Genomic DNA, 25222 nt, shown 5'->3' with positions numbered 1-25222 from the left:
AGGGTGTAACATTTGCAATTCTCCAGTACCTCAGCCAAGCCCTCTGCCTCCTTGTAGATCTCCTTTTTGGTCCCAAATCGGTCTGACCCCTCCTCTTACTACCCATTTACTGTTTACATGCCTAGAAGACTTTTGGATTCCCTTTATGTTAGCCACCAGTCTATTCTTATACTGTCTCTTTGCCCTTCTTATTTCCTTTTTCACATCCCCTCTGAACTTCCTATATTCAGCCTGGTTCTCACTTGTATTATCAACCTGTCATCTATCATACACCCACTTTTTCTGCTTCATCTTAATCTCTATCTCTTTTGTCATCGAGGGAGCTCTGGCTTTAGTTGCCCTACTTTTTCCCCTCACAGGAATGTACCTAGAATGTACCTGAACCAGCTCCTCTTTAAAGACCGATCACTGTTCAATTACAGTTTTGCCTGCCAATTTTTGATTCCAATTTACCTGGACCAGATCCATTCTCATCCCACTGAAATCGGCCCTCCTCCGATTGGGTATTTTTACTCTTTGTGTTCCTTCATGATCTGCATCTTTAATCTCTGCCTCTTTTAGATTATTAAGAGTCATTCTGTAATCCTGGGTTTCCAGTGGGGAGCAATGTTCCTATCTGAGAGGACTGGTGTGTGGAATCACCCCTTATGTTCCTTAAGTTATGTTCCATGATTTGCATTTATAATTCCTGGAAATCTGCAATCCAGCTGCTCTGTGTTTGTGTTCCCCGGTGATCTGTGCCTGTCATCCCTCAACATCTGCATATGTGTTCCCAGCTAATCTGCGCCTTCAATTCCTCAATATCTGCATCTTTGTTCCTTGTTGATCTGTGGTAGTGTTCTCTGGTGATCTGTGTCTGTTCCCTTGTATTCTGTGTCTGTGATCTCTGAGATTTTGTAGGCACGTTTACATTATAGACACGCGGGAGTGACCTAAGTGCAGATACTCTTACGTTTTCACATACAGGTATCTCTGTAGCTTCTGTATTGGAAACACAATGAATCCATGATGTTGCCACCTTGGTCATAGCCCACGCGCAAAGCCATGTTGTTGTCTGTAATGTACAGGGATCCATGCCATGGCAACAAACCATGCAAATACTGATCCACTCAGCACATTTACTGGCCAGTGGCAGGAGTTCCAGCATCAGTGGGAAATAGGGAGACGCAGCAAAAACTGGGGGAGCTGAAATTACACCAATAGTGTACGAATGCTTAAGGCATCATCTGAAAGTCCACTCCCTCTATTTTAACAGTTTCTTAATCATTTAAAATTAATGGGTTAACACCTTCACTAAAATAGCAGAGAGTAGAATGTCCACTGAATGTGGAACGCATTCATAAGATCAATCCAGAGCCTGGATCTCTAATGGCGATGAACCTATAACACATTTATTTTTGGTAATATTGCCGGCTAACTAGGACTTGCTGTTGGGGGCCCGTGGTATTAACGTAATATAAAAGTGACTAAAATTTGTGTCTCCTGCTGGTCTCTATCTGTTCCTATCCATATCTGTGTCTCCTGCTGGTCTCTATCTGTTCCTATCCATATCTGTGTCTCCTGCTGGTCTCTATCTGTTCCTATCAATATCTGTGTCTCCTGCTGGTCTCCATCTGTTCCTATCAATATCTGTGTGTCCTGCTGGTCTCCATATGTTCCTATCAATATCTGTGCCAGTATTTTACTGGCAGTCTGTGTCTGTATTTCCAAATGATTTACTTCTAAATTCCCTAGAATGCTGCATTTGTGTTTTCTGGATGAAATCAGAATTTGACTTTCTGAATTCCATAAAGGAAGTTGAAACCTGAAAATACATGAATATTCATCCAAAATATCTGTGCTTTTTTATATATTGTAGCTGCAGATTGTTCTTATCACGTCATAGAAACAAGGGAAGGTTGTATCCTTCAGGGCCCAAGTTTTGGAAAGGTATTTGTGATAAGTTCAAATAAGTGAAAATATAGGATAATATAAAAGTCCCAGTCACAATAATGTTATGTTTAAATAGCTTGTTTCTGTTAAACCTAAAGATAACATAACATAATAGCATCATTGAGTAGTACAATATAATACAGCATTATTACTGTTAATGTACCACAATGTACTAATATTACTGTGTGATATAATACAATAGTATTACTGAGGAATACACTATAATACTCTAGTACTACTGGACAAGTATGGTATAATAGTTTAGTGCGAAGAGCTCTTGGACTTCTTTGTCACTAAGATTGAGATCAGCCGTTCAGCTTCCTCTGCCGCTTCCCTCCCTTCCCCAGCTCACCAAGCCAAACTTATAAGAACATTAGAAATAGGAGCAGGAGTAAGTCATATGGTCTCTTGACCTGCTCCGCCATTCAATAAGATCATGGCTGATCTTCAACTTCAATGCCACTTTTTCGCCCTATCCCCATATCCCTTGATTCCCTTAGTGTCCAAAAATCTGTCGATCTCAGTCTTGAATATAGATTCCCCAAGGTTCCCCCCTGCCCTAGCCCTGAACGCTCCTATCTCCCCTCATGCCCTCTCCAAGCTCATCTTAACCCCAAAACCCACTCCTGCTCCCTCGATCCTAATTCCCACCAAACTGCTGACCACCCAACTTCCCTTCCTGGGCCCCCATGTTAGCTGATATTGTTAACGGTTGCCTCTCCTCAGGTACTGTCCTCCTCCCCTTCAAATCTGCTGTCATCACTCCTCAAAAAATCCACCCTTGACCTCTCGGTCCTTGCAAACTATCGCCCCATCTCTAACCTCCATTTCTTCTCCAAAGTCCTTGAACGTGTTGTTGTCTCCCAAATCCGTGACCTTCTTTCCCACAGCTCCATATTTGAATCCTTCCAATCAGGTTTCTGCCCCTGCCACATCACTGACACTGCCCTTATCAAAGTCACAAATGAAACCCTATGTGGCATGACTGTGGTAAACTATCCCTCCTCATCCTTCTCGACCTGTTTGCAGCCTTTGACACAGTTGATTGTGGGACTGCCCTCGCATGGTTCCATTCTTATCTATCCAGTCATAGCCAGAGAATCGCCTGCAATGGCTTCTCTTCCCGCTCCCTCTGGAGTCCCCCAAGGATCTATCTTTGGCCCCCTCCTATTTCTCATCTACATGCTGCCCCTCGGCGACATCATCTGAAAACACAACATCAGATTCCACATGTATGCTGATGACACCCGGCTCTACCTCACCACCACTTCCCTTGACCCTTCCACTGTCTGTCATTTGTCACACTGCTTGTCTGAAATCAAAAAAACATTTTCTCCTACTAAATATTGGGAAGACCAAATCCATTGTCTTTTGTCCCCGCCGCAATCTCCGTTCCCTAGCCATCGACTCCATCCCTCTCTCTGGCCACTGTCTGAGGCTGAACCAGACCGTTCGCAACCTTGGCGACCTATTTGACCCTGAGATAAGCTTCCGACCACATATCCGCTCCATCACCAAGGCCACCTACTTCCAACTCCATAACATTCCGTCTCCGCACCTGCCTCAGCTTATCTTCTGCTCAAACCGTCATCCATGCCGTTGCTACTTCTAGACTCAATTATTCCAATGCTCTCCTGGCTGGCCTCCCATCTTCCGCCTCCCACCTTCCTCCTCCCATAAACTCTGCTGCCCGTATCTTAACTCGCACCAAATCCTGTGCTCCCATCACCCCTGTGCTTGCTGACCTACATTGACTCCCAGTCTGGAAATGCCTCGATTTTAAAATTCTGATCCTTGTTTTCAAATCCCTCCATGGCTTCGCCCTTCCCTATCTCTGTAACCACCTACAGCTTTACAACCCTCCGAGATCTCTGCGCTCCTCCAATTCTTGCCTCTTGCGCATCCCCGATTTTAATCAGCTGCCTAGGCCCAAGGCTCTGGAATTCCCTCCCTATCCTTTCTGCCTCTCTCTCCTCCTTTAAGATGTTCCTTAAAACCTACCTCTTTGACCAAGCTTTTGGCCACCTGTCCTAATGTCTCCTTGTGTGGCTCGGTGTCAGATTTTGTTTGATGAAGCTCGTGTGAAGTGCCTTGAAACGTTTTCCTATGTTAAAGGCGCTATATAAATGCAAGTTGTTGTTGTTACTGTACTACTCGGGTATTACTGGATACTACATTACAATGCAATAGTGTTATACACTGTTGTTATAGGGCAATGTACTATGATAAATTAGCGTTACAGAACAACACGCTGATACTAATGGACAGTACAGTATTATACACTAATACTATTTAACTTTATAAGTGAAAATGTAGGTTATGCTATGAGGGTGTTTCGTGTTAATGAAATACGTACATGGTATATGTAGATTCTGATATGGGTGAGGTAAAGAATTGACTGGGTAGTGATCAAACATGTTCTGTTCCACTTTTCTCATAGTAATTGCAAAAAAATCCCCCAGCCGAAGTATTCTTTTTGTCCGCGTTTACATATAAAAATGTAACTTGTGACAAAAGACTGAAAGAAGGGAAAATAGAAGGAAAGAATACTGAAAAGCGAATCATTCTGCACTGCTCTGATACACCTCGCAAGCTCTGCTTCAAGGGTGACGTTGGCAAAGGGCTGTGAACAGGTCTCTATCTATCCTCCTAATGAGGGAGTTATACATGGCATAGAGGGTATTTTAACAATGGGGAGGCAATGGAAAAACAAACAAATCTAAATTGATCTGGCCTGATATTTGCAGGCGATAAGAAGTACATCATGGGCCCAAGACCTTCCACAGTGGATGCTGCTGTATTTGGGCAATTAGCTCAGGCAATGTGGACCCTGCCAGGAACCAGGCCGGAAAGACTGATCAGAGGTGAGAAGTAATCAGGGATGTAAGAAAAATCCACACAACTGAAACTAATGTTATCACTCAGTAAGGAATTTTCCAGTTAGTTAATTTGCACACTATGGTGTATTTGTTTTTGGGCTTCTTTTGGTAGATAGAAAAAGTTGGTTTATGTTTGGGCAAATTAATTTTTTTGGATTTATAATTTTGATTCTGTTTGTTTGAGCTGCTCTTTATTGAATATATAAAATATGTTTTCACATTGTTTTAATCATGCTGTATTTATTTAATTGTAGTAATATATACCAAACCCTTAATTCCATAATATTTCTGTGTTAGTACTGAAGGTTACCTTATTACACCCTTCTGTCAGTCATGAGGCTTGAAAGCATTGAAATTGCATTAATAGCAATATTGTGACCGACTATCTGTATTCTAAAACTCCAGGTATAGTCCCTCTTGTTCCTATGTAATTTTTAATATATGAGGCCATGATGATTAGTATGCTAATCTAATGTCAGCCGTGCACCACAAGGCAAGCATACACTTGGAGTTTGCACCGCACCAGTGAGATTGCTTTATTATTTAGCTTCATGTCAAACCCAGAACTATTTCTGGCATGCTGACACTGTTATTTAACACTCATTGTACAATGATACAAGGGCAGCAACTCTGATGTAACATAACTGTGTTTGTTATCAATTATATCTTAATACTCTTAATAAAATTGAACTGAATTTATGGACAAAGATAGCAATTCAATCTTGAGCTTCATGCTGGTGGTTTGTGGCATCTGAATGGCTAGAAATGACCCAACTTGGTGATGAATAGAACCTAAGGTTTGAAGCTCAGCTCTGGGTCGAACAGGGTTTTGCAGTTCAGCCTGAGTGAGTGGCTGGGGAGGAGGATGAAGTAGCAAACAGTAGAGTTTATGGCAGGAATTGAAAATATGTAACCGAGGAATAGCACGTATCCCAGAGCACCCAAAGAATATAATATAATTTCCTGAAATGGTGTAACTGGCAAGTTATGGAGAATCTCATTAGCATAAACTGGAATGTACAAACCGGCGTAAAACAAGTGGAAGTCAGCTTAAACAATCGGGGACCAACGAAAGCACTGAACTTACACCATCTTCCTTCTTTCACTCCCTCTTTACACACGACATACCAGTTTTTCAGGCTGGAGGGAAGTATACAGTGGTGTTCCTCAGGGGTCAGTACTGGACCACTGCTCTTTTTGATATATATTAATGACTTGGACTTGGGTATGTAGGGTATAAATTCAATTTTGCAGATGACACGAAACTCGGAAATGTAGTAAACAATGTGGAGGATAGTAACAGACTTCAGGAGGACATAGACAGTCTGGTGAAATGGGCAGACACATGGCAGGTGAAATTTAATGCAGAGAAGTGTGAAGTGATGCATTTTGGCAGGAAGAATGAGGAGAGGCAATATAAACTAAATGGTACAATTGTAAAGGGGGTGCAGGAACAGAGAGAATTGGGGGTGCATATACAAAAATCTTCGAAGGTGGCAGGACAAGTTGAAAAAGGCTGTTAAAAAAGCATATGGATCCTGGGCTTTATTAATAGAAGCATAGAATACAAAAGCGAAGTTGTTAAGCTAAACCTTTATAAAACACTGGTTCGGCCTCAGCTGGAGTATTGTGTTCAATTGTGGGCACCACATTTTAGAAAGGATGTCAAGGCCTTAGAGAGGATGGAGAGGAGGTTTACTAGAATGGTGCCAGGAATGAGGGACTTCAGTTATGTGGAGAGACTGGAGAAGCTGGGGTTGTTCTCCTTAGAACAGAGAAGGTTAAGGGGAGATTTGATAGAGGTGTTCAAAATCATGAACTGTTTTGACAGAGAAACTGTTTCCAGTGGCAGAAGGGTCGGTAACCAGAGGGCACAGATTTAAGGTGATCGGCAAAAGAACCAGAGGTGACATGAGGAAACATTTTTTTACACAGCGAGTTGTAATGATCTAGAATGCACTGCCTGAAAGGGAGGTGGAAGCAGATTCAATAATAATTTTCAAAAGGGAATTGGATAAATATTTGAAGGGAGAAAATTTATAGGGCTATGGGGAAAGAGCAGAGGAATTGGATAGCTCTTTCAAAGAGCTGGCACAGGCACGATGGGCCTATTGGCCTCCTCCTGTGTTGTACCTACTATGATACTGTGACAATTAGGGGGAAAAATTGGAGAAGGGTCCAACTTCATGCTGCCTGCTACTTAACATGAAACATCCGTGCAGCAAGCGCAGCCCTCGCTGCTGAGGGGCTGCACGGAGAATGAGGAAGTTGGAAATGGGGCGTGCACAGCGCACGTCATCAGCAGCCTGCACTACTTAAAGGTGCAGGCACATTTCCAATGGCAGGTACACAGCCAACTAGGAGAATGGAGAATGGCATTGCGAGTAGCTGCACTGGCAAGAGAGAGGGCTCCACGATTCTCCGACGATGCTCTCGAGGCCCTGGTGGAAGGTGTGGACCAAAGGAGGGGAAGCATGTACCCGCAGGGTGGCTGGAGACCCTCCAGACTACAGCTGTGCAGGCATTGGCAGGCTGTGGCACAGGAAGTGAATGCTAGGAGCATTGCACCATGCACGTGGGTGCAGTGCCGGAAGAAGTTTAATGATTTGACACGAGTGATCAAGGTGAGTGAATACAAGTGTCAAGTGGTACATCCTACCTACTCCATGCATGGCACCCCCCGTCACCCACCCATACACCCACCAACAAACACTGCCCATCCATACGCAATGCTGCATCTCACCCACACATAGTGCCACAATTGGAGGCTACACAACCACCACTCACAAGTCACACAAACTGGCAGCTATTTGACCATGACAGGCACATCACCCGCACGCCTTGCAGGACACTCACTGACACACTGTCCTCTGTCTTGCAGGAGAAGGTGGCGTATAACACCCGCCAGCAGGAGGGACCTGAGGCTGGACGGGCACATCTGCACGTCCTCGCCCCCCTAGAGGAGACGGTGCTGCGGATCATTGGGCGGGCCGTCGCTGCAGCCATCACAACATGCCGCGCTGGAGGTCCCGGTGAAGGGAGTCTCTGCATATCTAATGCTCCTTCTCCTTTTCCACATCTCCCTCCTCCCATAATCTTTTCTGACTCATGTGCTGTACATGCTGTCAGCACACACCTCTTACTTGCTCCCCTCCCCACTCAACAACTCCATTTGTTTCCATTTGTCATTGCAGATACCCAAGAACATGTGACGGCACCCGAGGAGGAGGAGGAGGAGGAGGAGGACACTGAAGCCACACCGTCACTCAATCTGACAGTTGCTTCCATCAGTTCATAGACTGACACTGCGCGTCCTTTAGAGGTTAAGTTAGAGGAGGGATCTGCATGTGGTGAGACACCGAGCACAAGTGTGCAGGAGCTGGGGCAGAGGGAGTGGATACCACAGGTGCCAACTCGCCGCAGGGCGAGGTCGCTCACTAGTTCTGCTGCAGAGGAGTCAGATGAGCACTTCGATGGGCCAGGCTACAGAAGACGGCTGATGGGCGTACACCACCAAATGCTTGGGGCACTGGAAAGCCTGCCAGAAAGCCTGCGCACAATGAGAAGGGGCATGGAGGAGTCCAGCTCCAACTTGGAGCCCATCCTTTCCAACATGGAACGGGTGGTCACCTCCATCAGCCACCATGATACAGCGTCTGATGACTGATGTCACAGCATCCATTGCAGCACAAACATCTGCCATCCAAGGTCTGACTGCTGCATTTTCAGCTCAGACTGCTGCATTTGAAGCTCAGACTGCTGCTATCGTGGCTCTGGGGACCACTGTGGAACGGGGCTTTCAAGGCGTCACAGCACTCCAGCAATCCGTTCTTCAGCCGATCAACAGTATTGCCGAGGCGCCGCCCCGAAAGAGTGACAGTGGCACCATGGCAATCAGCCCTGCGGCCCTCCCTCAGGATGACAGCATTCCTGCTCCCACCCCTGCCACTCCGCCAGTGCCCCTGTTGTTGCCTCTTGGCCAGCCAGACCAGACTGCTGCAGCCCATGCTGAGATGGTGCAATCTGAAGCCGGGCCCTCCAGGCCCGGAGCTGCTCGAGGTCGTCCTCCAAGGCGGTCTGGACATTCCTCCATTGAAGGCCAGCAGCCTTCCACCACCCATGCTCCAGCCACTGGGGAAGCACCTTGTAGGAGCACTAGGATAGGTAAAGGCACACGGACAACAGGCACTAAGGGAATACACAAGGGTAAATAGTTCTGTTATGTTTGCATAATTTAATTTATTAATCCATAAATGAGAGTTTGATTTTGCATTTGGCGGTGGTTTTTATTTATGCAATAAGCTGAGAGGGACACCAATGTATAATCAGATGGAGGGCGATTTGATTGTCTTGTGGGAGGGGAAAGGTAGGGAATGTCGGACTGTTGGTGAGTTGGGGGATGTAGTTCCAATTATTGATAGCGGGCACGGATCAGGTGAGCACGCACAGTCCTTGCAGACAAGGCGTGTGGTTCCTGCTACAACCTTGCGTCTTCCTCCACTTCCTCTTCCAGCTCCACCCCCCTCCTCCTGCTCCTCCTCAGTCTCTTCATCCTCCTGCTCCTCAGCCTCCTCCTCCTCCTCCACCTCTGGCTCAGGATCTTCTGCAGTCATTGGTGGCAAAGGCTGGTCCCTCATGATGGCGAGGTTGTGCAGCATGCAGCAGACCACCACGAATCTGCCCACCCACTCGGGAGAACTGCAGGGCTCCTCCAGACCGGTCTAGGCAGCGGAAGCGTTGTTTCAGGAGGCCTGTGGTGTGCTCCACGATGTTGCGTGTGGCAGTATGGCTCTCATTATAGGCCTGCTGTGCACGTGTGCGTGGGTTCCTGACCGGTGTCATGAGAAATGTCGTGAGGGGATAGCCCTTGTCGCCCAGTAGCCAGCCTTTGACTTGCCGAGTCAGATGGAAGATGGCTGGCACGTTGAACTGCCACATGACGAAGGCGTCGTGACTGCTCCCAGGGTAGCGGGCATCGACCTCCATGAATCAATGCATGTGGTCGCACACCAGCTGCACGGTGAGGGAGTGGAAGCCCTTTCGGTTGATGAAGACAGCCGAGCTGATGTGCGGGGCACGCAGGGCAATATGTGTGCAGTCAATGGCACCCTGCAACATGGGGAAGCCAGCAATGCGGGCGAACCCCTGTGCTCGCTCGTTCTGATTGTCTCTGTTGAGAGGGATGGTGATGAACCTGTTCCTCATCTGGTACAATGCGTTTGTGACCTCCCTTATGCAGCAGTGCACTGCATACTGCGAGATGTTGCACATGTCGCCAGCAGAGGCCTGAAATGATCTTTTGCCCTAGAAATTCAGCACCATGGTGACCTTCACAGCCACAGGCAATGCTGTCCTTGCCCTGCTCTGAGGCTGCAGTTGTGGCCGCACCAATTGACAGATCTCAGTGACGGCTTCCTTGGTGAACCTCAGGAGTCGGATGCAATCCTCCTCAGTCATGTTGAGTAAGAGAATTGATCCTGGAAGGCCCTCATTGGGTAGGGCCTCCTGCTCAGTGCCCTGCGCCTCCTCGTCCTCCGTCTCCTCGCAGCTTGACCTGCTATGCGTGGCCTCTCTGCATGCTCCCAGTCATGCTCAATGCTCAGCGGGAGCCCTAGCAGACCGCCCATGGTTGGCAGGAATGTTGTTCCACCAGGGTTGTAACTTTCCGACCCGTAAGGCAATACCTGCCAAAGCACTCTCAAAAGTAGTGTGGGAACTCTCAGTAAGAATAGGGAGCTTCAAAAATCACTTCCTACTCCTCCAGCAGCCAGAAGCAATAATCCAGCAACTAACCTGCAACACCTGCATGGCTCCTTTAAATAGCGCTGGTGGGGGGTCCTTCAGGCACTGTAAGGAACGTTTAGATGGTTGGGGATAAGACTGTGTGTTGAGTTGAGCGTTAAGGTCAAAAATGGTGTGTATCACTTTAAATCACCGTTGCACACTGATTGCAGCCATTTTCTCCCTACTTTACATGTTTCCAGCGTTCAGGATTAGCACATGCACTAACTCCTACACCATAATGGCGTCTGGCGCACGTCACACCTGCGTGCGCATCCAAGACGCCATCTTGGATGTCGGAGAGGCCGTATAGCGCTGAAACAACGGGCGCTACACAGCGCAATTTAGCGCCCCTAAAGTTTGAAGTCAACAAACCATCATTTATGCACATTAGGCACAGCAAATTTGAGAAAATGCAATTGTGTAAGGTTTTAAATTTTTAATGTAAATCATTCTGGTGTCATGAAGATGCATTCAAAGATATAGAAAATACATGGTAGATCTCAGTGGGGAGCAATAAAAAAAAGAATTGCTCAAAAAACCATCACTATTAACATGAAAAATATGACTTTGTGTCCTGTTGCACCTAGATGTAAATTAACAGGGCGTTCAGCATGTGTAAATTCAGGAAATTTGCTTGAGCTGCACTTTTGCATGGGAATGGAGCTATGTTAATGGGCTGCAGAGGGTTTCATGGAATTGGCGTAAAAGATCGAGGAAATTCTGGTGTAACGTAAAAATGGACATAAGTCACTTACAACCGAATTTCCTCAATCTTTTTTTACTGAAAATCAGCATTACACAATATATACGCTGTTGTTTCGGTGTAAGTTTTCAAGAAATTCTGGTTCACTATTAAAATTCAGCCTTTGGTTTTCACAGTTCTGAAAAACAGTGACCTCCGGTGGTAATGTTAGGTCACAGCTACCAGAATCTAGTCCAGAAGGTGGTGCTATGGGCAAAATGTCTTCACATTTGCTCCTGTGCTTCAAGGAGCTTTCGGAATTATGGTCTCCTCTTACAACTTGACTGACAGTGATGGAATTACTATAATACTATTACAAAAATACTATATCACAGTTAAAGTTAAGGGTGTTTAGAACACAGTGTCAAACAAATATTAATAGCAACCACATCATTGCATAAGGCGTGCAGATATTTTTGTTTTATGTATTTTATCAATGATTTAATTTCCAAAGCACATGGTTAACATTATTTTGTGCATTTTCAAGCCAATGATTTAAACCCTGCAGCAGGCTACAGACAGATAGACTTACATTGACAGGACGTGATTGTAATCAAAAGAAATATGTGATCTGAAGATTTTTGTTCCCTTTTATTTCACTAAATGAACAGAGGTAAAAAAAGAATACTTCTTAAAATTTGTGCTATAAAGTTATTTGTAACTCTTCTCCCCTTGATGTGATATTAGTACTGGTTAATTGGAGATTTTGGGTGGAATAATAAATGGTTTGGCAGGCTAGTAAATATATTTCAGTTAAGGCCCTGACATTATAAAAGGACTTTTTGACCAACTTCATTTAAGAAAAGTTAATGGAACCTGAGATTCTTGTTAAGTGCGAAGTTTTTTTTTAAAGTGAACATGCTGGTTAACATTACAGCTGCAGGAAGTGGTATCCTGTATCCCTGTAGGAGACAGAGGATGGAACAGGAGTCAAGGCCTCATAGAAAACACACAACCACCCTCACTAACTATCTCCAGTACTGTGTTGAGAGACAAAGGGGTAGATTCTCAACTTACCGCCCAGGTGTAAAACCGGCCACCCATTGCAGAAAGCACACGGTTTTAATTTTCATTGACTTTATGTCCAGGCAGTAAGTTGAACATCTACCCCAAAAAAATGCTACCTCCCTATAAAGGAGACGCAGTGTGTGTAAAGGTTGAGGCTGTTCAGGGAGTTGGTTACTGACCTGTATCCCCTCCTGATCAATGAGCCCTGATCAATGAGCTGGAAGGACAGTCTTTAGTTGGTGCTCCTCTCGCTGTATCAGTCAGGAAAATGACAGCTCTCAATTTTTATGCCTCTGGTTGCTTTCAATTCCCAATAGGACATCACAGTACAGCACAGAAACAGGCCATTCGGCCCAAATGGTCTATGCCGGTGCTTTTGCTCCACACGAGCCTCCTCTCACCCTACTTCATCTTACCCTATCAGCATATCCTTCTAAGCACATGAGCCATCATTCTATCCACAAGCAGATGTTTGGCAATGCTCACCATACATTAACTTGGGCACACAGCAGAACCTGCAATTCCGAAGGCAACAGTGCGACTGCCGGCTTGTGCAATTCGTTAGAGCTCAGGGTTTTGTATTTACATTGATATCCAGGCATTGTCCAGCAGTGTTGGTGTACATAAATTAAATGTGCGTTCATTCCCTTAATAAGCAGATGGTATATGACCGCCAGTTTAGTATTTGGCAGATTAATGCCTGTGTCTCAGAGATTTCCTACGATTCATATAATCATGTGCCATTTCAAAATTACTGTGCTTTTCCAAAGTTTAAAATGGCTGAACAGCTGGCCTATGTATTGCAACCATGACTCAATCGGATGAAAATCTGGTGGGTTCTACAATGGGTGGATTAACCACTCCTCCAGGTTAGTGCCCAGGCGGAAAATTTGAAAATGACCCCAATGATGTTTCTTTACAGCTTACATACCAGTACAAGTTGACTTTTGACATGCTCAAACTGAAATATAGAATCATAGAATGATACAGCACAGAAGGAGGCCATTCAGCCCATCGTGTCTGTGCCTCCTCTTTTGAAAGAGATATCCAATTAGTCCCACTCCCCCGCTCTTTCCCCATAGCCCTGCAGATTTTTCCTTTAGCTCCAGCTCTTCAGGTGCTTTGAATACTCTAATATCTGAAAGATGGTAAAATGGTGCTGGTGTGCTGCATGCTGTGAAACGATGCTGTTGATGAGGCATCAGCATATAGTTCACCATTCCAACAGGAGGGTGAAGAAGGGCAGTATCTGCCCCTGAGGAAGACAGACCAGTGGCAGCATGAGAACAGCAGTAGCAATTGGTTGATATTTTCTTCTCCTCAACTGCACTGGGCCATTTGTCTTGTTGGAATGATATCCATCCTATCTTTTTACCGTTGCCATGCATCATACTAGAAACTCATCAACATGAGCATGCCATCTTCTCCTACATCTGTTCCTAGGTCCTGTAGGTATTGTTGACCCTAATGCTCAGCAAGGTGCCACAAACAGCAATGAGATAAATGACTGGATAATTTGTTTTTAGTGATGTTGGTTGAGCAATAAATATTGGCCAGGACCACCAGGAGAACTCTTTGAAGAGTGCCATGGGATCTTTTACGTCCACCTGCGAAGGCAGAAGGGGCCTTGGTTTAACATCTCACCTGAAAGATGGCACTTCCAACAGTGCAGAACTCCCTCAGTACTGCACTGAAGTGTCAGCCTAGATTATAAGCTCAAGGAATGGAGCTTGAACCCACCACCATCAGACTTAGAGATGAGAGTACTATCAGTGACCCAAGGCAGAACATCTAAAACTATTTTCATCCCTTCTAAGGGTTGAAAGAATTTTTGCACACCTGTAGTGATTACATCTCTTAAGGACCTGCTGGATCATGGCAGATATCTCACCCACACATCAGTTAAGCTGCATGGGCCTGTGCAAATGTGCAAAGGGAGTATGTTCAAATGATTTAGATGAATTGACTGTGCAAATTGAAGAGAGGTCAGCTTCCTTGCTCAGTGTGCGCATGATCTGATGAGATCTTGCTGGCATTCCGATGCCACGCTTAATTGGCCCATGGTTTCTCTAGAGCTACACAAGGTAAGATCTACTCATATAGAGGGGGAATATTTAACCTATGGAGTGGGTCACAGCCCATTGTAAAACCTGCCCAGTTTTCATCCCGTTCAAATCAATGAAAAACGGGCAGGTGCTACAACGGTCGGGTGAATGGCTCTGCCAGGTTACCACACAGGTGGCAAAGTTGAAAATTACTCCCAATGTGTAGTAGATGGAAATCATTCAAAAGAATGAAGAAGACCCTACAAGGAAGCTGTTACCGTTCAGATTTGTTGACACAAAATGGCTGTTTGTGTTTTTCAATTGATCAACAAATTCTGAAAACAAATGGGTAGATTTAATTTTAGCATAAATTAATCATCAGGGGTTTCTGGCATTCTTTAGGTCCATTTTGGGAATCTCTGGAAATAGTCATTATTTCTAAACCTGGTGAAACGCTTGGAGCCAGCAGAATATTAGCTGTATACAAACAAAATAGAGTATTGATTTGATCTATTTTGGTGAATAAGATTCAAATAAATTGACTTCATGCAAATACAACCATTGCTTTAGCCCAAGTCAAAGGTTTCCCTTTGCCATTCTTGATGATCAAGTTATTCTAGAGAATCTAATATTGAAAACCTTTTGAGACACTGTTCTCTGTTCTGAATGACAGAATGCTCAGAGATGTAGAGTAATTTTGTGTACATCCTTCCTGACTTTTTTCAGATGAGCTAGTTAATCTTGCCATGTATTGTGAGAGGATTAAGAGGAAGTTCTGGCCTGAATGGATTGAAGAGAGTGATGATGCTTCATATGATAATGAAGATGAATCCAGTGAAGACAGTTTGACTCCAACACCACTCCAAGACTTCAGCTTGTATTCTCGCACAGAAACATTTGACGAAGAAGTAACTGAGAACAGCGTTTCCTATTCACAGACTCCGGACACTGATTACACTGGTCACTCGCTCTTCGATTCGGATGTGGAAATGGAAGAGTACACAGATAACGAACAGAGCAAATGAAACACACTGAAGAAACTTTTGGGTTGAAGAAAAATACATAATTGTATATTCTGCACCTTACACAGTAAACTGATTTAGTCTGGAGATCACTAGGAATCACTCAATACAGGTATTGTTATTTGGACCAATGTGATACTATTACCAGTACCAAGTTACAAAAACAGAAAAGCTCCTTTAGATCAATAAAGTCCACTCCTCTCAAATGTATAGTACTTAACTGAAGTATATGCTTAAGTAAAGCTAATAGAACAACACATTCAGTCATAATAGTCACAGTACAGTATGTAGCCTTGTGTGCCTAATGTTACAGTACCTGGTTTTAACATTGCAATTCTTTATAGCTATGCCGCAGAAACGTGCTACTCTGCTTCATTAATTTTAGTCAATTCAAAACCATATACATCTAAAAGTACTATAATGTCCATGGAAACCAAGCACAGGTCTGCCACAATATAAATAAGACCGTCTCTGCTCTGAGTTACAAGGCACTGGATGACTCTGCCATGTACTGTAACACACTGAGATTTATGCTGTAAGTTAAAGGTGAAAGTAGGTCATCATATCACAGAACATGCTATATAAATGCCAATTTAAGGAGGCAACATTTTTAAGTGTGCATGGGAAGCAGTCGTGTACTTAAATGAACTACGCACTTATCTACTAGGCTCAATTATGAATTGATTGAATAAGATTATGTAGCAGTTGTTTTCTGGGATTTTATATATTTAAACTGTGTATGCATTTATACTATCTGCCAGTGTGTGAAGTGGATAGTAATTTCAACAGTGTGCATGAAACATACATTCTTACCCTGTTTGGTTCTCCTTGTTATATATTATCTCTCCAGTGCAGGACCTGGAAAGAGTATAGTTTTAGAATATAATTATTCAAATACTTGGGAGCAATTAATATATACTTACTGCATTACTAGCTCTGCTGTAAATGGCTTTAATCCTTAATTCTATAGATGAGAAAATACTCAAGTCAAATTGAGGTTAAAAGAAAGAAAGAAAAGAACTTGTATTTATATAGCACCTTTGATGACCTCAGGATGTTCCAGAGCACTTCACATACAGTGTAGTCACTGTTGTAATGTAGTGAAATGCGACAGCCTATTTGCGCACTGCAAGGTCCCACAAAGAGCAATGAGATAAATGACTGGATAATTGTTTTTAGTGATGTTGGTTGAAGGATAAATATTGGCCGGGACACTGGGGGAGCTTCTCGGCTCTTCTTTGAATCTTTAACATCCACCTGAGAGAGCAGACAGGGCCTTGGTTTAACGTCTTGCCCGAAATACAACATGGACCTAACATAGTTTTTAGAAACTGTTTTGCATCTTAAAACTGGATGAAGTATAAGTGACCTTATGGCACACCACTTTGATTAAATCAATACAGTTAGCCACAGAGGAGCCAGATTAACCTGTGACACTCTTGTGAACTTCATGGTGGCACCTCCAAGGCCTGGGAACAGGCTATATACGCACTCTCTTGGTTAGAGAATAGTGTATAGGCTGGGGAGAAAAACAATTTTTCTACTAGAAATGACTGTTGCTGATATTAGCGGATGAATGTTTGACATTCCTCTGCCTCCTTTTGTAATGTAGACATTAACCCATTTATTTTAAACAGGTCACTGGCTTCACTAAAATAGCAGACAAAAGAATGTCAAATAAACACATTGGCTACAGTAATTTCTAGGCTATTGTGTCTTGGTGTTGGAAAGGGGGAAAGAGAAAGAAACAGGATAACATTTGTCCATTGTTTGAATCCACATCCAGTTTCTTATTAGCTTGGGGTTTGCTCATTTTATCATCTGCACCAGTAGCTGAAATAACAAAATTGTTGCCAATGGGACCAAGTAATAATAGCTCAAATATGTATACTTCTCAAAAGGAAGGAGAAATGTTTTTACAGCAATTTAATTCAAAACATTTTCATCTGACCATTGTTTGAATTATGAAATAATACCCATAACATCTGAATACCAATGCTGTTTATAACACTTGCCATGGCTTTTGCTGTAACAGTCACATGGAGCTTGAGATTATTTCACAAATTAAGGTACGTAAAATGGTGCTTGAGTCAACATTGGCTCTTGAAGTATAAGAATATTAGTGTCATCAACAACATTAATTACTCATTGATCTTTTACATGTTTATCATTATAAATCTAGTGGTGTTGACTGCTCAGTATACCCACTGGGGTACTTTTCTAGGCAAGATTTCTTTTTCTGTAAGTTTTCACTTTTTTTCATTTGTCCATTTGACCTGACACCTTAGTGCCAAGAGGGCAGATGTCCAGCCTGCTTCAGTGTTACCTATAAAGAGCTGCCAAGTGCGTCGCTGTCCCCTATGATTATCCTTCCTCTGCTGGAAAATACCACAGCCTCTTCTTAATCCCTTCCTGCTTGATGCAGCTCAGATCAAGAGCATACCTTGAAGATCAAACCCATGTCTCTCTTTTCTCTGTAGCTCTGAACATTAACAAGCAAATGATCAACAGCACTGCATTGCCAATCAAAATGCAATTTGTAGTAGACTGGTGATGAGGAAATAGTTTTAAATACATTCACTTATTTGAATGTAGAGCCAATAATGTGGTGGTTGGTGCTGGGAATGCAGCAGTGCAGTAAGTTTGAATGACGCAGATTACAAGGTGCTCATGTCTCAGATTGGTGCTGTACCCATTTTGCACAGTGGGCTGGAAAACACATGTGGTTCAGTGCGGTACGTTCATTAAATCCTCCCAAATTATTCAAATGAAGTTACGGCCCCATTGTGCATTCAGAGTGCCTGAACAGCTCTCCAGTCACCAAGCACCCATATAAAATGGTGGTAGACCCAATCAGCTATGTTGGGTCCTTTTCTTAAAGGAGAGTCTGTGTTATGTTTCAGGATTTTTGACCATTTTTCCACAAAAATGATTTGAAAATAGGTGTTACATTAACGTTGTTTAAAAAAACATATTTTCACAAGTTTAAAAAAGGCACCTAGAGACTAAGCAATAAGCAACTAATTAGCTTGTCTAGATCATTGAAGAACACCTCACACTCATTGGGGGTAATTTTGACTTTGGACGATCAAGTAAAATGGGAGATATTGGATCAGCTGAAATGAAAATTGGGAGAGATATATAATGGGTGGTTGATCTGTCTGTGCAGATAAAAAGAGACAGGGAAAAAAAGCAGAGAGGCTTTTTGAAACAGAAAGGCTGTCAGGCTTTTAAACAGAGAGCTGCAAAAGTTTTAGACAGGATCATCATGTCAGAAATGTTGGAGAAACTGTTAGAAGACATCTTGTTTAAGTCAAGTAAGACAACCACTGATTGGGGAGGCATGGCATATTCCTTATTTTGTATCAATATGTGAAAATAAGTTGTACTGATTGAACTAAGTGAATCTGATCATAACTGCTGCTCTGTATGTTTGCTGTGAAATAAAGCAGCTTAACAATTTGTATCAAGCCTTGCCTCACCAAGTGTTTGTTTGGTCTGCCTTCTGTAAGATAGAGAAAGTACATGTGTGAAAGATGTGAACATAAGGTTTAGGTCACAAGGGCAGACTATTTTTTACACTCCTGAGTCATACTATTGTACAAGCAGCTATAGGACAGTGTGAGTCAACTCCCACAAAGTAAAATACTCAGATCACTTATGGGAACAATTAAAGCCACTGAACTTAAGCCTCCATAGTACCCATTTGACTGGGCATGTCATTCTATATACTGGCTCTGGAGGAAGAAGTGGAGGATCAAAGGAGGCATGTGTTTACATCTTAGGTGCCTAAGATATAGCTGATCTTACCCTGCCACCTGTGTATAAATGCTGAAACATTAAAAAAATTATTTATTTGTTCTTTCTTGTATCCCTCTTCACTTCCTTCCCTCTCTCAGGACCACTTCATTCTGTGTCTACCCCTGGAAAAAAGCTCTCCCCCAAGTCACTTACAACGGCACTTTCAAATTCCCAACAGTCTAGCCTTTGGCCCGCCATTCACCACGACATTTCTGTAGCTACCAATCTACTCAAACACAGCCTCACCTCCACCTTTGATGTCCTTGTCCCCATTAAAACCGTTACTCTCCCTCACCCTGGTCCTTCCTCCTGGTATGGCCCTCATCTCCACTCCCTTAAGTCCAGCGGATGCAGACTTGAACGTTTATGATGGACAACTGGGTTAGCCATTCATCGCCAGATCTGGCTGGAGCACATTGGGTCCTGCTCTTCACTGCCAAAATTGCTCACTATTCCAGGATCATCCTGGAATGCAAAGATAACCCTTGGCTTCTCTTCTACAAACTGTCTATTTAAACCCCTCTTCCCTGCCCCCCACAACCCTCACCTCCAACAACAAGTGCTGGGGGCTCATTGACGTCTTTGTCTATAGGACTGAGACCATCCATTCAGCTGCCATTTCCTTAACTTCCCCTAGCCTGTCGAGGCAAACTTAGCTTAAGGTTCCCTCCTGAGCTCTCATCTTTCTCTAGTTTCTCTCCTATGAGGGGATCATGCACTCTCCAAGCTCATCTTGTCCATGAGACCCTCCTCCTGCTCCCTTGACCCTATTCCCACCAAACTGTTGATCACTCAACTTCATTTTCTGGCCCCCAACTTAGCTGACATTGTTAATGGTTCCCTCTCCTCTGATACTGTCCCCTTCCCCTCAAATTTGCCATCAATATCCCCTTCCTCAAAAAAACCCACCCTTGACCCCTTTGTCCTTGTAAATCATCGCCCCATCTCCAACCTCCCTTTCCTCTACAAAGTCCTTGAACATGTTGTCGCTTCCTAAATCCGTGCCCATCTTTCCTGCAACTCCATGTTTGAACCCCACCAAACAGGTTTCCACCCCTGCCACCGTACTGAAACGGCCCTTATCAAAGTCACAAATGACATCCTATGTGATTGTGACCATGGTAAACTATCCCTCCTCTTCCTTCTCAACCTGTCTGCAGCCTTTGACACAGTTGACCACACCATCATCCTCCAACACCTATCCTCCATCAGCCAGCTGGGTGGGACTGCCCTCGCCTGGTTCCATTCCTATCTATCCAGTCATAGCCAGAGAATTACCTACAATGGCTTCTCTTCCTGCTCCCGCACCATTACCTCTGGAGTCTCCTCAGGATCTATCCTTGGCCCCCTCCTATTTCTCATCTACATGCTGACCCTTGGGGACATTATCCAAAAACACGACGTCAGGTTCCACAAGTACGCTGCCAACATCCAGTTCTACCTCACCACCGCCTCTCTTGACCCCTCCACTGCCTCTGATTTGTCACGCTACTTGTCCAACATCCAGTATTGGATGAGCAGAAATTTCCTCCAACTAATTATCATGTGAAGCCCTGGTCTTCGGTCCCCACCACGAACTCTGTTACCTAGCCATCAACTCCATCCCTCTCCCTGGCCACTGTCTGAGGCTGATCCAGAGAGTTTGAAACCTTGGCATCCTATTTGACCCTGAGCTGAGCTTCCGAACACATATCCTCTCCATCACCTATAAAGAGCTGCTACTTCCACGTCCGTAACATTGCCTGTCTCCAACCTTGCCTCAGCTCACCTGCTGCCGAAACCCTCATCCATGTGTTTGTTGCCTCTAGATTTGACTATTCCAATGGTCTCCTGGCTGGCCTCCCACCTTGCACCCTCCGTAAACTTGAGCTCATGTAATACTCCACTGCCCATATCCTAACTCGCACCAAGTCCCATTCACCCATCACCCCTGTGCTCGCTGACCTACATTGGCTCCCGGTCCAGTAACGCCTCGATTTTAAAATCCTCATCCTTGTTTACAATCCTTCCGTGGCCTTGCCCCTCCCTATCTCTGTAACCTTCTTCAACACTACAACTCTCCGAGGTTTCTGCACTCCTTCAATTCTGGCCTTTTGCGTATCCCCGATTTTAATTGCTCCACCATTGGTGGCCATGCCTTCAGCTGCCCAGGCCCTAAGCTCTGTAAATCCCTCCCTAGGCCTATCTTCCTCTCTTCTCTCTCTCTTCCTTTAGGATTCTCCTTACAACCTAACTCTTTGACTAAGCTTTTGGTCACCTGCTCCAATATCTCCTTATATGGCTCGGTGTCAAATTTTGTTTGATAACACTCCTGTGAAGTGCCTTGGGACATTTTACTATGTTAAAGGCACTATATAAATGCAAGTTTTTGTTGTTGTTCTTGGAATGTGAGCAATTTTGGCAAGGCTAAATTTATTATCCATCCCTGCCCTGAGAAAGATGTGTGGGCCTTCTCCTTGAACCAGTGCAGTCTTTGTGCTGCTGGTGCATCCACGATAGTGTTAGGTAGAGAATTCCAGTAGTTTGACCACATGATGAGGAAAGATTGTCCAAGTCAGGATGGCATGTGATTTGGAGGGGATCTTGCAGGTGATGGTGTTCCCATGACATTGCTGCTCTTATCCTTCTTGGTGGTAGAGGTAGTGGGGCTGGGACGTGCTGTAAAAGTACACCAGTGAGTTTCTGCAGCGCATCTCGTAGATCTTACATACTGCAGCCACCATGTGCTGGTGTTGGAGGAAGTGATGATCAAGTGGGATGCTTTTTCCTGGATGGTGTTGAGCTTCTTGAGTATTGTTGTGGCTGCACCAATCCAGATGAGTGATGTGTGGATGGTGGAGAAACAATGAGGGATCAGGAAGTGAGTACCCAGTCTCTGTACTGCTCTTGTGGCTCTAGTATTGCCATGGTTGGTCCAATTAAGCTTTTGCTTAATGGTGACTCCCAAAATGTTGATGGTGGGGACTCAGTGATGATGATGCCATTGAAGGTCAGGGAGAGTTAGTTGGTCTTTTCTTGTTGGAGATGATCATTGCTTGACACTTATGTTGCACGCATGTTACCTGCTATCTGTCAGCCAAGTCTGGATGTTGTCAAGTCCTGCTGTAGGCTGGCATGGTTACTTCATTGTCAGAGGAGTCATGAGTAGAGCTGAACACTGTAAAATCATCAGTGAGCAGCGCACCTCTGACCTTATCACAGAGGGAAGGCCATTGATGAAGATAATTGGGCTGAGCCTTAGGAAACTGCTCCAGAGATGTCCTGGGGCTGCGATGATTGGTTTCCAACAACCATGACCAAAATCTTGTGTATCAGGTATGACTCCAGCCAGTAGTGGGTTTTTTCATTGACTTCTGTACATTTCTGGACCAAGGCTGTGACAAAGTCTGGAGCTGAGTGATTCTGGCAAACCCTGAACTGAGCATTGACGAGCAGGCTATTGGTTAAGCTCCTAACTAGGTGTACGTGTACAAATAGGAATTTTTAAACTTTTTAAACAATGATTCTTATAATTAGAATAATTTGCAGTTGCTATACTTTATCTCCTGCACTCAACTCCTTCATACAGATGAACAACAATCTAAAAATGTGGTGTTTCATTTATCTCTCTCCCACAATGCCCACAAATTCTTAATTGACCTGTCAATCAAACAAAGCCAAGATTCCAATCTTCAGCTTGACATGTAACTGACCTCAGCATTCATTTCAACAACGCAGAACAATTCGACGTTCCAGCCTTAAAGGGCATATTATGTTGTGGGTTGTAAGTGATACTATATTGGAAATGGCAACAAAAGCTCAATCACTAGCAAATAAATGAATAGTTACAGTTAGACAATTGACAATCATTTAACTGTATGTAGCAATGGAATAGCACGGAATAGCATTCAGTGTCAGGCCAATTTTATGAATGTGCGTCACTGGTGAACAGCCTCGCTTGCTCGGCACACAAATCAGGAGATTACAGGCAGGCTGCCCATGACATAAAGGGAATGGAATGAAAATCATGGGCAATGTAGCTACGATTTGTTGGTCTGCGTGGCCGGCTGGCCAGGCTCCCCACTGGTAGTTTGCATTCATATATTTGAATATATATATATATATATATATATATATGGCCCTTGTATATATTTTAGGAACTGCGGAATGCAGTTTAGTTTCATGTGTTGACGACATGTTTGCCCTGATTATTGGCTCCATAATACCCTCTAAGTGAGTGCCATCAGGGCCTAACAGATTGTCAATATCGGTGGAGATCAGTAATGCTTGATCTCCACCTATTATGCGCTTGATGTGAATTTCTAGTCAGGGTTAATGTGGGGCCCAGGAAGCTCCTGCCAGAAATGAATGGGACCTTCATTACAATAAGATAATGAGGAAGAAGTGGCGTCATTTAGACACCAACACTAAATTCCACCATTTACATTGGAAGAAAATGTTTCTTAATTCTGCCATTATAAATTGGGGTCCAAAATTCCTGGAACCACACTCTGTTACGGGAAATATGACGCAGTGGATTTTCACCAGTGGCCTTGATCCTATCCCAAATCCTAGGGACGTGGTCATTTGCATAAAGTTGTGGGTGCCTGTGCCCAGGCACCAACCGACTTTGGGAAGAGGCCTGAAATAGGCATTAGGTCACCGATTTGCATAGGGAATGAGCCTAACGCCTGTTTCAGGCAGGCACCCTGGGCGACTACAGGGTGCCCTATCCAATATGGTGTGTGGCAATTACCTGGTGAAGAATGAACGCGTGCATACCGACGCCATATTGGACCCTTCAGTGCCCGTTTCTCGCCTGAAAAACAGTTGCTGCAGGATTCAATTTCTAGTCCGTCGAGTATAAATCCTGAGCTGGGGCTAGAACTACTTTTCCATCCCCTGTTCCTAACAATAAGCAGCTGAGCCATAAGTGGTAAGAGGAGGTTGGGGACTTCCTTCCAGGTGGGTGCTGCACCTCACGTTAGACACTGGGGGCCATAAATATAAGACAGTCACTAATAAATTCAGTAGGCAATTCGGGAGAAACTTCTTTACCCGGAGAGTGGTTAGCAAGTGTAACTTGCTACCACAAGGAGTAGTTGAGGTGATTAGCACAGATGCATTGAAGGGGAAGTTAGATAAACACAGAAGGGAGAAATCAATAGAAGGGTATGCTAATATTTAGGAAGGGCAGGCAAAAAGGAAAAGGAGGTGGGGTGGCATTGTTAGTAAAGGATGAAATCGGAGCAATAGTGAGAAAGGATATTGGCTCAGAAAATCAGTCTGGGTGGAGTTAAGAAACACCAAGGGGCAGAAAACACCGGTGGGAGTTGTCGAAAGGCCTCCAAATAGTAGTGGTAATGTATGATGTGGAGATGCCGGTGATGGACTGGGGTGGACAAATGTAAGGAATCTTACAACACCAGGTTATAGTCCAACTGTTTTATTTGAAAATCACAAGCTTTCGGAGGCTTTCTCCTTCGTCAGGTGACGAAGGAGAAAGCGCCGAAAGCTTGTGATTTTCAAATAAAATAATAGTGGAAATGTAGGGGATGGGATCAAACAGGAAATTAGAGATGCATGTAACAAGGGTACTACAGTAATCATGGGTGACTTTAATCTACATATAGACTGGCGAAACCAAATTAGCAATAATACTGTGGAGGATGGATTCCTGGAGTGTGTACGAGATTTTTTTTAGACCAGTACGTTGAGGAGCCAACTAGGGAACAGGCTATCCTTGATTGGGTATTGTGCAATGAGAAGGGGTTAATTAATAATCTTGTTGTGCGGGGTCCTTTAGGGAAGAGTGACCATAACATGATAGAATTCTTCATTAAGATGGAACGTGAAATAGTCCAATCCAAAACTAGGGTCCTAAATCTAAACAAAAGAAACTACAAAGGTATGAGGGTGAGTTGGCTATGATTGATTGGGAAGCTTCATTAAAAGGCATGACGGTGGATAGGCAATGGCTAACATTTAAGGAACGAGTGCATGAATTGCAACAATTACACATTCCTTCCT

General features: G+C 44.0%; 1 protein-coding gene across 1 annotated transcript in view; it reads left to right on the top strand.

The window, feature by feature from the left end:
• faxcb (failed axon connections homolog, metaxin like GST domain containing b) overlaps nt 1-15605 on the top strand; it is a 66774-nt gene extending 51169 nt beyond the window's left edge. The window contains exons 5-6 of the mRNA XM_067983845.1: nt 4680-4796; nt 15117-15605. Of these exons, the coding sequence (XP_067839946.1) occupies nt 4680-4796; nt 15117-15415 (416 nt within the window). The 3' untranslated portion in view covers nt 15416-15605. The remainder of the gene's footprint in view (nt 1-4679; nt 4797-15116) is intronic.
• Nucleotides 15606-25222: the final 9617 nt, after the last annotated feature.

Source organism: Heptranchias perlo, chromosome 5 (genome assembly GCF_035084215.1).
Source record: "Heptranchias perlo isolate sHepPer1 chromosome 5, sHepPer1.hap1, whole genome shotgun sequence".
Lineage (NCBI taxonomy): Eukaryota > Metazoa > Chordata > Chondrichthyes > Hexanchiformes > Hexanchidae > Heptranchias > Heptranchias perlo.
The sequence above is the reverse complement of the archived record's forward strand: the minus strand, read 5'-3'. Positions and strand labels throughout refer to the sequence as shown.